Source organism: Mesitornis unicolor, unplaced genomic scaffold (genome assembly GCF_000695765.1).
Source record: "Mesitornis unicolor isolate BGI_N332 unplaced genomic scaffold, ASM69576v1 scaffold44387, whole genome shotgun sequence".
Taxonomy (NCBI): Eukaryota; Metazoa; Chordata; class Aves; order Mesitornithiformes; family Mesitornithidae; genus Mesitornis; species Mesitornis unicolor.
In genome coordinates, this window is record NW_010197891.1 from 6,224 (window position 1) to 23,300 (window position 17,077).

At 38.4% G+C, this 17,077-nt stretch overlaps 1 protein-coding gene across 1 annotated transcript in view; it reads left to right on the top strand.

The window, feature by feature from the left end:
• Positions 1–15,572, top strand: part of MYSM1 (Myb-like, SWIRM and MPN domains 1) — a 17,348-nt gene extending 1,776 nt beyond the window's left edge. The window contains exons 2-20 of the mRNA XM_010188949.1: positions 1,152–1,227; positions 1,425–1,495; positions 2,523–2,600; positions 2,731–2,757; positions 3,311–3,389; positions 4,113–4,211; positions 4,821–5,584; positions 6,389–6,519; positions 7,863–7,966; positions 8,914–8,991; positions 9,575–9,663; positions 9,984–10,038; positions 10,123–10,173; positions 10,903–10,977; positions 11,220–11,408; positions 11,615–11,747; positions 13,702–13,807; positions 13,917–13,974; positions 15,408–15,572. Coding sequence (XP_010187251.1) covers positions 1,152–1,227; positions 1,425–1,495; positions 2,523–2,600; positions 2,731–2,757; positions 3,311–3,389; positions 4,113–4,211; positions 4,821–5,584; positions 6,389–6,519; positions 7,863–7,966; positions 8,914–8,991; positions 9,575–9,663; positions 9,984–10,038; positions 10,123–10,173; positions 10,903–10,977; positions 11,220–11,408; positions 11,615–11,747; positions 13,702–13,807; positions 13,917–13,974; positions 15,408–15,572 — 2,428 coding nt within the window. The remainder of the gene's footprint in view (positions 1–1,151; positions 1,228–1,424; positions 1,496–2,522; positions 2,601–2,730; positions 2,758–3,310; positions 3,390–4,112; positions 4,212–4,820; positions 5,585–6,388; positions 6,520–7,862; positions 7,967–8,913; positions 8,992–9,574; positions 9,664–9,983; positions 10,039–10,122; positions 10,174–10,902; positions 10,978–11,219; positions 11,409–11,614; positions 11,748–13,701; positions 13,808–13,916; positions 13,975–15,407) is intronic.
• The last annotated feature ends 1,505 nt before the right edge of the window (positions 15,573–17,077 follow it).

Here is a 17,077-nt window from a genome sequence, read left to right on the forward strand (position 1 = left end):
GGGCGCCTCAGGGGAGAGACCTTGGAGTCTCATTGAGGGCCGCTGCGGGCGGGCGGGCGGAGGGACGGTGTTGAGCGCCGTCGGGCAGGGCACGGAGAACAGGGCCTGTGAAATCATTAAAATGAAGTGAATGCAGAAGTGCTGTTGTCGGATCTGACTTGATCATCTAGAGACGTGGTCGTCTGAAGAGACAGAGATAGTCTGTGGGCACAGGGACTACTGATCAGACCCATTTCTTGATGTGCTCCAAAAGAAGCAAGAGTTATATTAGTTCTAGGCTGTACATGAGGATTTATGCTTACCTTTAAAGAAATGTTTGTCTACTGGCACACAGCAGTTTGAAATAGTAGGTGAGTTTAATTTTAGTAGCATTGCAAGGGATATAAAGCTAATTAGTCTTTAGAAAACTCTGTGTTCTGGAAGCAAAGATTTTTGAAAACAAGTAACTTTAAAAGTGAATTACTAAGGAGATTTAATGCTGCATTAAAATAGCAGAAAGTTGATAAATAATGTTAATCAGTGACGGATTTCTGAAAGTAAAAAGTAGTTATTTGGAGAAAGATCAAGCATAAAAAATCTGGATGACGTCCACAGGAGCACTGACAATGCTGTGCATTAGCGTTCTGTTAAACCTCATGTAACTACAAACTTTCCTCAGGAGGAAAACAGTATTTCCTCTATAAGGGGATCTTTTTGCCTTATAGGGGGAAAGATGTAGAAATGTTAAGTGGAGGTAATACAACTCAATGACACTTTAATATTAAAAATATAGTTCTTTATTTGTCCATAAAATTCTGGTGTCTTCTGTATATTTTACATGGTCCTCCCTGCTTTCAGTTATTCTGGATAAGAATTTTTACTGTTCAGGGTTTCACTGCTGTCTCTCACAGTCTGTGGGTAGATAGGTCAGGAGTTGCTACTGCAATTACTACAATGACTTACTGGGACAGATTTATGCTATGGCTAATGGAATATTATGAAAGAGTAACATTACATAAATAGTCTGCACTATATGCTTTTCATTTTATTACCTAATTCTGTCATCTTCTGTTAATGTTTTTTGTTATTTACTACATAATTACTTTAACTCTGACAGTAGTTATTTTGTTTCAATATGTTTGTGTTGTTTTGAACACTGGAATCTTTCTCAGAGATCATGAAAACACAGCTTCAGGCTTGCTGCAGGATCACTATCTTGATTCATCTTGGAGAACAGATAACAGTCTAGTAAGTATTTTTTAAATGAATTGCAAGGTTATCAGAACATCTGGGTTTTTTCCATTCTCTTCTCTCCATGTACATGCTCTTAGGCTTTTAACCAGTGTTTTTTGCTTGCTCTTAGAGGCTACTGTATATTAATTCTTGATATTCAAGTAACAGCCTGACAGAATTAAAATATTAAAACATATTTGTGTTGTTTGCAGCCGTGGACATTGGACAGCAGCATTAGCGAAGAAAACAGAGCTGTCATTGAGAAAATGTTGCTGGAGGAAGAGTATCCTTTTGCTGATTTGCTTGTGTGTTTTCCTGTAAAACAATGGAAAACTTCCTGTTTCCAAAGGAGCTGGATGAATCTTTAATTGTTAAGGTGGCTGAAGCACTGTCATTTGTAGGTAGACTGCAAAAGTCAGGGAGGACCCCCGAGTTAGTCATCTATCTACCCGCAGCTTCCTCTGGGGCTTCTGATTCTTCAGAAAATGACTCTAAAGCTTGTCAAATTTAAGTTTACGCTGGCACCAAAAATAGCAACATTCATCCCCACATCAGCTGCTGTGCTGATGCAGCCGTTTGTGTGATTTCTTCGTGAACCTGATCAAACAGCTGATCTGGCTAAAAATAGCTGCCGCTTTTTGCTGAATTGTTCTTTGCTTGGACTGATTTTACTGTCTGGTTTTGTCTGGCTACATTCATACTTATGCCAGCTTGCAAGATGAAAAGGGGAAGGAACAGCTGCATGCTTTTCCCTCCCCCACCCCTTCTTTTTTAAGCAATGTTGGCTTAAATAGTCTTACTGTTAGTAGCATTTCTGGCCTAAGTTGACCTCAACAGACTAAGTAAACAATGGCAATAGTAATCACAGGCTACTTTATTTTCACGTTCTACTTGTAATTGAGTGTAGTAATACACAGTAATAGAGGAAGAAGAAAATAAAGCAATTAAAGTTTTCCTAATAGAATGAATTATTGAGGCTTAATTTGAAAATAAATAAGGGATCAGTATGATGGAAGTTACTTTAGTATGTTTTCTAAGTTAAAACCCAAAAATGTTTGTCTGTTGTAGAAACAGGATACCTTGATTGCTGTAAGTAGAGTGAGCGTGGGAGTTCAGACGTCAAATGTCTCTTATTCATTAAACTAGTAGGAGGGCATGAAATTGTGTGTATTTTAGTTTTGAAAGCAGCGCGGTACTTGCTTCTACAACTGAATAATTATGAACCAGTATAGTTTATACAATTATTAGAATTCTCATGTGTACAAATTCATACTCTGATGCTTCAAAAACTTACTAAGTAACTATTTCAGATATTATTTATCTAATAAATCACTTTCTGAAAAAATATGGTTCAACCAGAAGGAAGCAGAGAAAAGATCTATGAAAAGGTAAACTGTGTTCTGGAAAAAAATCTCATTTAGATGAGAAATTTAAAAAGTCCTTCCAAAACAACGTAATTTGCTGAGATATGCAACAGCATCACAATTAATTTTTATTTTCACTTTCTCTTATTTGCAGCCCACATAAGAAAACTGGAAAAGTCATGTACGTACATTTTAATGATTGAGTTGCATTTTTAAATGTAGCCTGGCATCTGATTTGTGTTTAGTTTCTGGACACTAAAGAAAAAAAAAGGGTTGAAGTTCCTTAATTCCTTTGGCTGTACAAAATTATTTAGGATAGCTTTCAACACGAAGAAATTATTGTTGTATTGTTTACAATAGCAATTTGTTGTATTGTTTACAATTTATTGTAGTAAACTAGTTTGGTTTTTGCAGCACATTGGTCCTTATGAAAAAAAACCCTGGTTAATTCTAGTTGGCTTTCTTGCCTGAACTTTTCAATTTGCTTCTCCCATGTATTTCTGTACCATTACTTTGTGATGAATGCTGTGTTGCCTTGAATCTTCCTTTGTGATGGAGAAGTTGACATGATTCTCAATATTTTATTTATCAGTGGCATTCATGTTTAAAACAATACTTTGGGTTCACAGAAGATGGGGCGTCCCCATCAGACTGTCAGAAGTTGCCTTCAGTTACTGGCACTTGAAAATACATATTTTTAAGAAAGCTCTAATTTGTGTTTCCTATTTTCCTAGGGTGCGATCACCTACAAAGTCAGCTAGCTGCTCATTAAAGTGGACATCAGAAGAAAAAGAACTGTTTGAACAAGGACTGGTAAGTTCATTTTATATTTGTAATATTCTGAATAGAAGTCATTAGTTTATCTAAATAATGAATACAAATAAGCATGTTATATTTATCTGCTTCTGCTTTTCTACTTCAAATATGTTAAAAATAATTGCCATCTACTTAGAGTGTAACAATAAGTCGGATTTATATTGATGAATCTGCCAAAATGACTTCTTTTTGTTCATTTGAGGCTGATTACAATTTGACATCACCCAGTATCTCAGACATACAGCTTTAGGAATTATACAGTCATGATGCTGTGGTTAACTGCAGGAAGTATAGTGCGTGTCTAAGGCAAATCAGCTAATAAAGTGAAATCCTTTACTATTGTAAGGTCTTTAGGGATTGTATAGTTGTAGTGCTGAATGTAATAGGGTTTGCTTCGCCAAGTACAATTTCATTTTAGTAGGATCCCTTGGGTTAGCAGGCAGCATAATTTGCAGTGTGACTGAACTGGGTGAAGAAGAGCCTCCAGTTATATAAGATATGTGTTTATATGTATATATTTATGGAAGAATAGCAATAAATTACTGTTGGATGCAATTTTCTTCTTGAGAGAATATGAGTAGCGAGGTTCTTTACCATGGGTTTGCTGTACTGTTCATGCATTTGTGGTGAATGATTGAGTTTTAAAGCTCTTTTGGCACATAAAGTGCAATGGCTGAAATGTTATGGTTTGGGTAACTTAAATGTGCTTTGTTGTCCTAGGTGAAATTTGGCCGCCGGTGGACGAAAATTGCCAAGTTGATTGGGAGTCGTACTGTTCTACAAGTGAAGAGCTATGCTCGGCAGTATTTTAAGAACAAGGTAAACGGGGTATCTCTGTAGTTAGCAAGAAGGCAGTTTGACGAGTATGCTGTCGTTCATGTAGCTTGATTTTGACCTGTCTTTTCAGGGCACTGCTGTTAAAGTCCATGCTCTATTTATTCCTATATTCAGAAAAGTGGAATATTCTTATTTGCAGGTGTAAATTGGAAGTCACGCCTGATTTCAAATTTCTATAATTACTTCAATAACTAAACAATAAATGTAATATAATTGTAGTCTCTTATACTGTTGGCTGTTAGTTTGAAAATACTTGTTTTCCCCTATACAGCTGTGTCAGCTGCGTTGTAGTTTTAGCTTTAGCCTCATTTGAGACCTCAGGGGCATTTAAGAAGAAATTACTGCTGTCTGGGTTGGGTTTTTTTTGTTTGGTTGGTTTTTTGAATGGAAATACGTGTTCATTTACACTGGGGCTAGAAATCTAATGCTGTGTAAAAGTCAATTGCAATGGATCAAAATGTATCAGGAGGGTAAGATAAGGAAGAAACACTTCAGAACGTCTGCTGTTCAAGCAAAATAGTTCTGACTATTTGGGAGGCAGAGGGGATTGTTTTGTTTTTCCCTCCTAAATGTATTTTGTATTTTCCTAAGGCAAAAAATGGTGAGTCTGAAAAAGAAGAGCAAAGTCAGTGTGGTAGCAGTCTTCCCATTGAAGATAAGATAGGGGTAGAAGCGTGGTCATCTGGAAATTTGAGAGGCCGTGCAGACCCCAATCTGAATGCAGTGAAAATTGAAAAGCTGTCGGATGATGAAGAAGTAGACATAACTGATGACATGGATGAACTGCTTTCTCCTACCTCCCAGCAAGAAACTGGAAAATCTGCATTGTCTGGTACTTCAAAAAGTGCAGTTGAAGAAACACAAGGAATGGAACACATTCTTTCCTCTGTTGGACACAGTTCTGCTACTTCTTTACCCAAAGAAGATCCTCAACATATCAAGCAGGATACAGTGGATGGATTAGTATTTCCAAGTGTTGCAGCAACATGTTCCCATCACCTGAATGGTGATAAATCTGTGAACTTAGAATACCAGCAGTACAATAATTTTATTGAGAAAGCTGAACCAGGCAGACCAGTAACATCTCGTGGTACTGGACAAGTAAGTGATCAGGAGCCTAATGAGGACCAGAGGGACCTGGCTGATAATGGATTGCTTTTTCCTTCTCCCTGCCAAGTGGATGAAGATCATCAAGAAGAAGCAGAGGAGCTTAAGCCACCTGATCAAGAAGTGGAGGTTGACAGAAGCATCATTCTGGAAGAAGAAAAGCAAGCTATTCCTGAATTTTTTGAAGGACGCCAGGCCAAAACACCAGAGCGTTATTTGAAAATTAGGAATTATATTTTGGATCAATGGTAAGATGTACTAATTTCATGTACTGCAATGAGTGATTAAGATGACTCATGTCCTGCATCGTTGTAGTTAAAACACTAATAGCTTATTTCTGAAAAGAGTAAAATTAATTTTATGGTAGCATTATAAAGATTGCCAGTGAACAGCACTGCTTATTAATGCGTCTTTTGGATCTTCCCAGTGGGTTTTTTTTCCTGACATTCTGGAAGCTAAGCAATGAAAACACTTCAAAGCATTATGAAAATGAGTGCCCTATATCAGGAGAAGCTGCATCCGTTCTCTGTTAACAGTTTTGGTTTGCATGCTTGCTGTGTTGGTTAGCTTGCAAAGAAACTCTCAAATTCCGTACCGCAAGTGTTGAACTGAAATTATTCAGGATCAGTTTAAAAGCAAGTAGTAAGTGCATAGAGAGTGAAAACAGGCTTATTTGTTACACCAAGGAAGCCTGTGATTATGTGAGCTATTTAGACTAACTTAATGCAGATGTTCTTGTATCAGTTGAATGGTATCATAGTACTTCCAAGTAGTTCATTGCTTCCCTGTACCGGTTGTGTTAAAGAGTTTGTTTTAATGCATGGAATACAAATTTCCCTCTGCAGAAGTAGGAAATGTGTGTGAATAACACTGAAATAAATTGTGTTTTGTCAAATCTATATTTTTGCTGTGATTGCCCCGTGTAGGGTGTGCATCGTGGAGGGGAAGAAACCGCTTGGGTGTCTCTTCTTAACCTCAGCTGAAGTCACACAATTCCTTCCTCCCCCCGTGATTTGTTTTACTATTTGACAATGTGCTATACTTTATTTTAGGGAGAGATGCAAGCCCAAATACCTGAATAAGACGTCAGTACGACCAGGCCTTAAGAACTGTGGTGACGTTAACTGCATCGGACGGATCCACACATACTTGGAATTAATAGGAGCGATTAACTTCGGCTGTGGTAAAGATGTTCTTATTGGAACCAATTCAGAACTTAAATTCTAATCAGCACGTGTCAAACACATCTGTTGTTGACATTTTTATTAACATGAATGTTTTTCCTGTGAAGGCTAAACATTAAGATCAGTAGCTGTGTCCTTAAAAGGAGCATCGTAAGTTCACTTCATTAAAGCAGGAATCAAACATCCATGTGGATAATCTTCCAATTTCTCTGTCTTAATGTCTTAAACAGTAATTGTTTTACACTTAAGCTCTGTAGAAGAGAACGTTTGTTTGATCTGTGTTTGGTGTAGTTATGTTCCAACCAATATCTGTAGCCTATTTTGGTTTTCATGCTGAAGGACTGCTTGCTGTTGGGGTATGCTCCTCACACAGAAGGACACACACTAATCTCTCCTGGGAAGGCCCTTCTGAGCAGATTGTCTCTCATAACCTTTGAAAATCTAGAGGAGTTTGTAACCTGCTTACAGGATTATGGATTTTTGGTTTTACACAAAAGACATTTTTTCTTTCTTTTTTTTTTTCTATTTTCCTTTTTTTCCCCCTCTCCCTTGTGTTTACCACACACAGCTGGCGTGGTGGCTTTTTTGGTTTGTGCTTTTCTGTGTGCCCTGTGTTGGTTTTTGTTTTGTTTGTTTTTTTTTTCCCTGATAACTTGCGATATATAAAATTCACTTTCATTTCATTTTCTTTACTGTGAGGGTGGTGAGACACTGGCACAGGTTGCCCAGGGAAGTTGTGGATGCCCCCTCCCTGGAAGTGTTCAGGGCCAGGTTTTGAGCAGCCTGGTCTGGTGGGAGGTGCCACTGCCCATGGCAGGGGTTGGACTGGATGAGCTTTAAGGTCCCTTCCAACATAAACCATTCTGTGATTCTATAAATTCTGCCCTCCCTCCACTTAAGATAGAATTCAAGTTATTATTTCTTTCTCTTATTGAGATTGGTCCAGTGCTGAATGAGTCACCTAGGAGAGGAGCAATAGGCTGTAGATACGTTTTGTCTGAAATAAACTAACAAGGAGGGAGGTTTTCCTGTCTTAAAAATGCTGTGGTAGTGGGAGAGGGCTATATAATCAGTAATATCACAGAATCATAGAATCATTACGGTTGGAAAAGACCTTTAAGATCATCAAGTCCAACCATTATCTAACTCTAGCATGCCCACTTCTAAACCATGTCCCGTATCACCATTGAGCTGTCTTTTCACTGTGTAGTTTGTTGTTGTTGCTTTTTTCTTTGTGGCATTTGTCATTACCACTCATCTGTGGTGGTCTTGGTTCTGTACCAGAAATAAGTGGCTTCAGACTTTACTGAAGTACAGCGCTTGTCTCTTCTGTGTCCTGCAGAACAGGCCGTCTACAACCGACCCCAACCAGCTGATAAAGCACGGTCCAAAGAAGGCAAAGACACCGTGGAAGCGTACCAGCTCGCTCAGCGCCTGCAGTCCATGGTGCGTTTTGGTGAGGGAGGTGGGGGCAGCAGACACCATTCAGCATGGAGAAGGTCTTTTCAATTTTCATTTTCAAGCTCGGGCACCTCAGGAAGTTTCTGCTCTCGTTCGGTTTGCAGTTTTGTTAGAATGCCCTGTCAGTCGAGGGTCAGTCTGAGTACAAGTTCTGCTGTCTGACGGGGGTCTGCCCTAATTTCTCTAACCTTACACATTTGATTTCTGTACAGGTATTTAACTGTGATTGTGTTTCACTCTTTGCAGCCCTAACCCCTTCCTCCCCACCTCTGTGTAATTTATTAACCTGTATTAGCCAGAAAATAGTGGAATGTGTTGGTAGGGTGTCATTAAATTGCTTGCATTTTAACTGTTAAGTATACCAGGTTTATGATACGACTTACTGAGAGCCTTATGCACACAATTAGGAGTAACTCATTTATAACTACGTGAATTGCCAAAGCTTGCCAGTTTCACATTCATTCATTCATTCTTTCATATTCACATTTAGTACTTCATAGCAAAATAAATCAGTTGATGAGAGGAAAACAAATTCATTCCCACTAAAAAAAAATAAATTGAAATACAAATAACTGTAGCATACACTAGATGTAAACATACTGGTTTTATAGCTTTTTGTATTGTCTGAGCTGTGATTCAGAGCTGGATAATAATGTGCTGTTGCTGTCAGAGATGTTGATGATCCATGGAGCAGGTGTTATGGTTTACAGCCTTGAAACCTGAAAATTTCACTGGTGATATTTTATGACAGATTGTGAACTACATTCTGCAGAACTCCAGGATGTTCCTGCTTTTCTGGAGATGTGTCGCAGCAATGGTAACACTCATGTAGCAGTAACCTTCTGGACAATGTTCTTAGGGCTGATTAAGTGAGGTAAATGCAGTTTTCTCAGGAGTCTGATCCTTGACTTATGTTGATTTGCTTGCTGCAGCGTACAAGACGGCGGCGAGTGCGAGACCCTTGGGGAAACTGGTGTGATGCAAAGGATTTGGAAGGACAGACATTTGAGGTAACCCTTCTGTGGTTTATGCTTTCCTTACAGAATTAATTCTTGCCAAGTGCTTAGAAAAAATCATACACATTATAAATATTTTATAGAAGACTTGGAAAGAAAATACCCCCTTGTCCATTCCTACAATTTCAAATTATGCAAATAGCGAAGAACTGAGAACATTCTATTTTTCTTGTATTGAAAGCCACTTAAATTTGCAAGCTTCAGTAAAGAGTGTCAGTAACAACCACTCCCATTCTGTTACAATGCCATACCTATTGTTCAGTAGCTGTGGTTAATAATTCTACCACGTTCTGCAAAATACAGGTTTGGATGGAAAATCAGTTTGAAAACAGTCATCCCTAAAGAGGGTTCATGAGAAATTCTGGCCACAGATTTTCTCCATAGTTATCACACTTGCATTTATGCGTGGGTTGTGATGTGGGCTGTGATTTCACTGAATTTGATTGACTTGGGGAACGGAAGAGTTCTCTCATCGGTTATTTTGTGCACTGGATCTCTGATTGTCAGTATTGGTTTTGGAATCACTACTGAAAGAGCACTTAAGACATGAAGACAGATTTCATTTGTTTGTCTTTAGCATCTGTCTGCTGAAGAATTAGCAAGGAGAAGAGAGGAAGAAAAGCTGAAACCTGCAAAATCTTCTAAAGGTTCAAGACAAACAAAAAGGTATTATTTGATGTGCAGCATGTTCAAGCATAGATCTTCTAGAAATGAAACAAATGTCTTGGGTAGCGTCAGGCTAGAAGGTGGCAAATCATCAATTTGTATTATGTTTTGAAATTACATGTATGCATTTCAGATGTTTTGTATTGAAATACACAAATGTGGGTAGCGGAGTTTCTATAATTGGAAGTTGTTCTAGTGTGGGATGAGAAAATGCTGTAGAGAAAACAAGGTTACTCCTCCTGTGCCAAGGAGTCAGAGGGAAACTTGAGAAGTTTCCTGACTGTCCGACATCTTTAGAGAAATTTTCTTTCATTTTATAGTTCCTTTGATCCCTTTCAGCTGATACCATGCTGTTTATTCACTGAGGAAAAACAGGTATGTACCCTTAAGTGAATAATCCAGAATGCTCTATTATTTAGCTTACTTTTCTTATACTCATTATTGTGTTTATCATTTCAGGAGCCTTTTCAGGTGAAAGTGTCTTCCGAAGCACTTTTAATAATGGATTTGGTGAGGATTAAGTTTAATCTTTCAAAAAGCTATGATGCATGTGCTGTGGGTTTTGGGGGCTTTGTGGTTTTGTTTTGGGGTGTTTTTTTTTTTCTTTTTTTTTATAGGCAACATAAGAAAATTGAGAAATACAGTGCTTATGTTAACTTCTTTTCATTCAGACCTAGAAGTGAGAATTTAGTATTAAATAAAGCCCTTAAAAATGATATTTGTTTTAGATTGCACTTTGTTTTTCTGGAAGGTTAATGGTTGTACACTTATAGAAGTGTCACTACTTGCTACTCTCTGTCCTACTTTAAATATAATTTGTTTAAAGCTACTTTCTAAAATAGCCTGCTGCTTGGAAATCTTTGGGGTTCGCTTTCTACTGGTCTGGGGATTGAGTTTGTGTTTATAAAGCAATGTGTGGTTTTTTAGTAACAGCAGGTTGTACCAAGCACACCTTTGCACAGGCTTCAGATTTCTAATCTAGCACTGCTTCACCTGTGGAAGGGTTACAGGCGAGCACCATACACGTGTGTATGTAATGAGCAAACATCAACTTTTCTGTTTGCTTTAAATAGAAACACTGCGTGTGTGATAATCTTTAGCTGTCCAAAGGCTTTCTTCTGAATGCCATTGAGAAGTTACTGATTTGTAGCTGTGAAGCCAATGTTCTGTCGTGTGCAGATCAAAACTAGGGGCCAACGTATTAACTTGCAATTTAATAATTGCTTAATATCATTGTAGCACTCTCATGTGTCTATGGCAGAAGTCATAGGGCTGCTAGGCGGAAGATACTCCGAAGCTGATAAAATTGTAGAAGTAAGTGTTTGTCTTTTTGTATTTTCTCTAAAATACTAAAACTTACATGAAAATGTTGTTTCTGAAGGGCAACTACTTCAATGTTAAAGTTTAAGTTATTTACTGCAGTCTTGAAATGTTAGTTATGCTTCTGTTCAAGTGTTGGGCTGTGAAGATGAGGTATATGACTCCTAAAAATCTTCAAATTTTATTTAACTGATGGAGATTTCTTGCATTTATCCATCTGGAGACCTTTTTAACAGGTTTGTGCAGCAGAGCCATGCAATAGTCTCAGTACAGGCCTGCAGTGCGAGATGGATCCAGTGTCCCAGACGCAGGCCTCGGAGACGCTGGCTGCCAGGGGATACAGCGTGATCGGATGGTACCATTCCCACCCTGCCTTCGACCCCAACCCCTCAATACGGGACATCGACACCCAGGCTAAATACCAGGTACTTGTTGAGCTGTACCTTGACAATAAATAAATAGAAAAAAAATGCCCAACTATCCGAAAGTGTTTACAATACTAATACACATTATTGTTCTAATGCATTTTAAAACAAGTTCATTAATAACTTGACATAAAATCTGCTTGTTGTTTTTTTTAATTTCAGAATGCTGTGGTGAAAAAGGTTGTATTTTTATATGTGTTTTTTAGAGTTATTTCTCCAGAGGTGGTGCCATGTTCATTGGAATGATTATAAGCCCTTACAACCGAAATAATCCTCTTCCATATTCTCAGATTACTTGTCTAGTAATCAGTGATGAGATCAGTCCTGACGGCTCCTACCGTAAGTACCACTATTTTATCCGTTGTTTTAATTTTTCTTTTGGTTACTAAGGGGAGAAGTGTTTATTCTTGAACTTGAGAAATAGGTATTTATATATTTATGTTGGTAACTTGTGCTGTACAAAACCAGAAGTTCCTTTTAAAGAGTAAATCCTGCAAATAGCCTGTGCTGTCATGACAAGAATAAACAGGAATAGCAGATTTTTTTCTTTATTAGGATTTCCACAGTCTGCAAAAGAAATTAAAAGGACTGGGATGAGGGTCACTGTTATTTCCATGCAGTATTCATGTGAATAGCTGAGGAACTGCATCACATGTATTACTTAGACTTTGCTGCGTTGCAGAATTCTGAACAGATCCTGTGATTGAGGAGACAGAAGTCTAATAGCAAAGAACTGGCTGCTGTAGTGGCCAAAAATCCTTGTGTAACTTAGCATTCAAAAGATCAGAGGCTCCAAGTTGCCAGCTGTCCAGGAAAAGACAAGATATGGAAGATGAAATGCTGTGCTGGCTGAATCCCAACCAAAGGGAACAAATTCTTGATTAAAAATGTCATTGGCATTTCATGAGAAGTGGATGTTTTCCTTTCTTTAATAGTTAATAATATATCCTATAAAATTTAGGGTATTTCAAGTGGTGATCAGATCTTCTACTTGCTCCCTGATGGTAATTTGAGGAAAATCCCCATTATAACAGTGGATGGTTCTGGTGGCTGCCTCTTCTCTCTCTTCCTCACTCCCTCTGTTGGGGTCCTGATTTTTGCATCCAAACTCTGAGGTGATAGCATAGGCCGTGTGAACAGACAGTTCTCTTGTTTTTTGTTGTGGAAGTAAGTGGGGAGCCCATCTGCCCGGAGCCTTGTTCACAGTGCTGGGGGAAGTGAAGTGGTGGGCACATCTGTGCAGTAATTCCTGTTTACCATCCTGATCGTGCCCTCGTGTTATCCTCATTTCCTGTGCATCCCACCCGTGTGGTGTGCAGTTAAAATACTTAGAAATACATTATCTGAGATTACTTTATACTTGTGTTTGTCTCCCGAAATCAACCTGTTACAAAACAGTGTCTCCTCTGGCTCTTGGGAAAAGTTACACTGTGGCAGTAGTGCTGTAGTACTGTGCAAATGGGCAAAAATTAGTATTTGGTATGAGCCATGAATATTTCTATAAAATAACTCTTACCCTTGGAAATGCATTCTGCACTGAACACTTTTCACATTTGAGATATTATATTATATATTATTATATTTGTTCAAATAGCAAATTGTATTTATTGCTTTCTTTTCACTTACTCTGAGGTCTGGTTGGAAAGCATGCATTTCATCCCATTAAATTCTTATTATCTGGAAAGGCACTTTTTTTAAAAAAATTACTTACTGAAATATACAGTTGCTTTCTTCCTGATTTTTGGTAACTGAATAGTGTTCTGCAAGTAATTTTCCAGTGTTCCATTAAAATTTCCATTTACTTTCTAAATTCCTCTTCTGCCACCTGCAATGAACTAGAAGAATTTCTTCCTTTAGGAGCAAAATTCCTCTGCAATCTACAACAGTCAGCCATTTCATCAGCCAGTTCATACATAAAAACCAAAACCTTTTCTATTTGCTTAATAACCACATGGACCTTAGAGCAACTACAAAAGCGGTACTAAGCTATAAAACCTCCATTAAATTTTGCCATTGTTCTGTTCCGTTGTAGATTTCTGTGTGCTTCCTTATGGCCTGAGGAATTGGCGAGGCTGGGGAGGAGAACAAGTTTGTTCCCTACTCCCACCAAAATTAAATTTGGAATTCAAAATATGTCACACCTCCTTAACGCTGGCAAGTGACAGGACTGCAGGCTTCTGCAGTCAGTGGTAAATGATGAATGGTTATGGAGAAGGAAGGGATTGCACCTAAAACTAAAAAAAGAAAGCTGAGTGTACTGAAATGCTAAATAATTGTGTTCAATTGCTTGCAGGAGTGCCCTACAAATTTGAAGTACAACAGATGGTGGAGGAACCTCAGTGGGAATTAATATTTGAAAAAACAAGGTGGATAATTGAGAAATACAGACTCTGCCATAGGTAAATGTTTGCTTCTATTATAAAGAATAGCTAGTTCAGAATTTTTGCATGTTTATTATTGATGTTTCAGTAGAGATGTGTCTGCCACCATTTGTTTTTCTTTCAACAGTAGTGTCCCCATGGATAAAATTTTTCGTAGAGATTCTGACCTGACTTGTTTGCAGAAAGTAAGTTTTCTTCTTTTAGCTTTTCTAATTTTACTACTTTTAATACAAATCTGTTCTGTATCATAAGGAGTCACCTAAAGTTACACTTTTACAAATCAGATGTAAACTGCCCACAATACATGACTTCTGTGGTGCAGCTTGGTAACTTACAAACACAGTAACAATAAGGATGATCACTTGAGAGAGCTGGAGACAGCGGTTACCAGCAGATACCAAGCTCTAATCTCAGTCTGAAGAAGAATGAATGGCAAATCAATATCACACAGAATCACAGACCGTTAGGGATTGGAAGGGACCTCAAAAGCTCATCCAGTCCAATCCCCCTGCCGGAGCAGGAACACCCAGATGAGGTTACACAGGAAGGCGTCCAGGCGGGGTTTGAATGTCTGCAGAGAAGGAGACTCCACAACCTCTCTGGGCAGCCTGGGCCAGTGCTCTGTCACCCTCACTGAGAAGAAGTTTCTTCTCAAATTGAAGTGGAACCTCCTGTGTTCCAGTTTGTGTCCGTTACCCCTTGTCCTATCATTGTTTGTCACCGAGAAGAGCCTGGCTCCATCCTCGTGACACTCACCCTTTAAATATTTATAAACATGAATGAGGTCTCCCCTCAGTCTCCTCTTCTGCAAACTAAAGAGCCCCAGCTCCCTCAGCCGCTCCTCATAAGGGAGATGCTCCACTCCCTTGATCATCTTTGTAGCCCTACGCTGGACTCTCTCCAGCAGTTCCTGTCCTTCTTGAACTGAGGGGCCCAGAACTGGACACAATATTCCAGATGCGGTCTCACCAGGGCAGAGTAGAGGGGGAGGAGAACCTCTCTGCCCTACAACCACCCCCCTCCTGATACACCCCAGGAATACCAGGATATCATCTGTTCTCAGCTTTCAGTGTCGAGCGCTGCACGTGTTTTGAGAGAGGATTTGGACTTCCCAGTCCTCTGTTGGATCCGTGCAGCAGTGCTGTGCCACGTCTGTCATGGATAAGGGCGAACTTCAAATTTCCAGTCAGTGTAGTCACTGCTGTGAAGTTCTGCATAACTGCAGCTCTAACAGAAATTGCCCAAATGAGACAGAAAATCTGCCGGAAGCAAAAGACATAAACAGAAAACATGTACACCATAATTACCCACATCTATTTTTCTTTCTCTCAACATGACTTTGCTTATAAGCAGCTTAAATAAGAAATAGAGTCGGTAGAATACTCTTGAATTTAGTAGTTGTGGAATTGGTTTTAAAGAATTGATTTTAAATCACCCATGTGTTCCCATGTGACTGTTCCTTTTAAAATTTATATTGTACAGTTGAACACTTTCTCTGGTGTTAAATCAGAAACAAATAAGTATTCCAAAGGGATTTTTATTTATCAGCTAGAAGAGGAAAAAATAAACAGGGGAAAAAAAAATCAATTTTTTAAAATCTCGTTTTCTTTTTGACCAGCTCTTGGAGTGCATGAGGAAGACTTTGGGCAAGGTAGCAAACTGCTTCATTGCTGAAGAGTTCTTGACTCAGATAGAAAACTTATTCCTTTCTACGTACAAGAGCGAGAAAAAGAGTAACGCTGAAGAGAATGAGAACGGATGTTTAAGTGAATTGCCGATGTGATGGCTTAACAAAATGAAATTATGGAAAGTTGATTTGATTTTATCACTTTTTTCCCCTCCTCCCCATTATATCAACTCTTCCAGAACTGTTATCCATTTTAATAGTAACTGTTAGAGAATCCAGTGTCATCTTATTGAGATGATTTAAACATGCTTTGCAAAACTCCTCCTGTGTATGACCTGCCTACACAAGGAATGCTCAATACCAACATTCTGTGAAGGACGGGTGCCACAGAATCTGCCAGCTGGGGGGGAGGACAACCTGGAAAGAACACTGGGCTTCATCTGCAAGGAGGAGACTTTGTCCTCTCTCAGGTCCTGCAGCTTGGGAATCTTCTCTTATTTTTTTTTTATCTGCAGGTGCACATCTAACTCTGAATGAATTTGTTCCTTAGAGCTTTAGAGATTGTAAGTTTGAATGAATTCACAAAAGAGGAACTTACAGCTTAACTGAAATGAAAATTCTGTAGCTCGGTCATTTCAAACTTTCCTGGTATCCAGTCTCAAGTTTTATTCAGTTGTGGTTTCATACATGATCTGATATTTTAATTGTTTTGGTTTTTTTACCCCATTGATCCCTATGGTTGAGTAGCTTTTTGATGTGTTCTTTGCCATCTTGCTTCTGCATTGAGGAGGAAAAGCTGGCAAGTTTTCATGACTTCTCAGTAGTAGTTGTGCTTGTTTCCAGTGGAAATGGTAACTCCTGTCTTCTTACAGGTTGCAGGCTTTCTGATCTTCCATTCTATAGGGAGATGCTATCTTCTTCTGCCAGATCATTGTGGCTTGTCCACTTCTAATTGCCACTGTTTCCTGTGGAAACAAGAGCTCTTGATCGATGGCAAACGGAGCGCAACGAGCAGAAAAGTATTTGTCTTTTTAAAGAAAAAAACAAAATACCAAATTTTCTATTTGGAGTCTCCTCTCTAATGTGCAGTTAAACAAGGAAACGTACGGTTTTGTATCAGTTCTTCAGTTATAATGCCATACAAGTATCTGTTCAGCTAAATTTGTCATAAACTGATCTTGATTGAGAAGTTTCTTGATTGCAACTTGGAAATGTTTCACGAGCTGTATCACTGTGAATCACACTTAGAAAAAAATGTGCTTTAAATTTTGCTTTCTAAATCATGAGGAGACTTGACTTGCATACAGTTATTACTATTTATGCAGATTTATCTTGGGCAAAGATTCTCAGAGAGGTCTAAAATATATTTGAAAATGTATTTTTTTCAAGCAAAATGAAGCTTTTTTTTGCTTGAAAAGCAAAGACCTTGAGTTTTTATCTAGAGGGGTGACAATGAACTCAATTCTTATTTTAAAAAATACATATATATGTGTGTATATCTAGTACTACATAACATAAATGGGATTTTAAGATTTTTTTATGTTTACATTTTTAACTTCAGCTTTTCATGTGTATAAAGGGTTTGAAGAGCTTTAAAACTGTAGAGTTGCATCCAAAGGAGGGAACTCCTTTACTGAATGTTAAGTTTTTTTATCATGCCT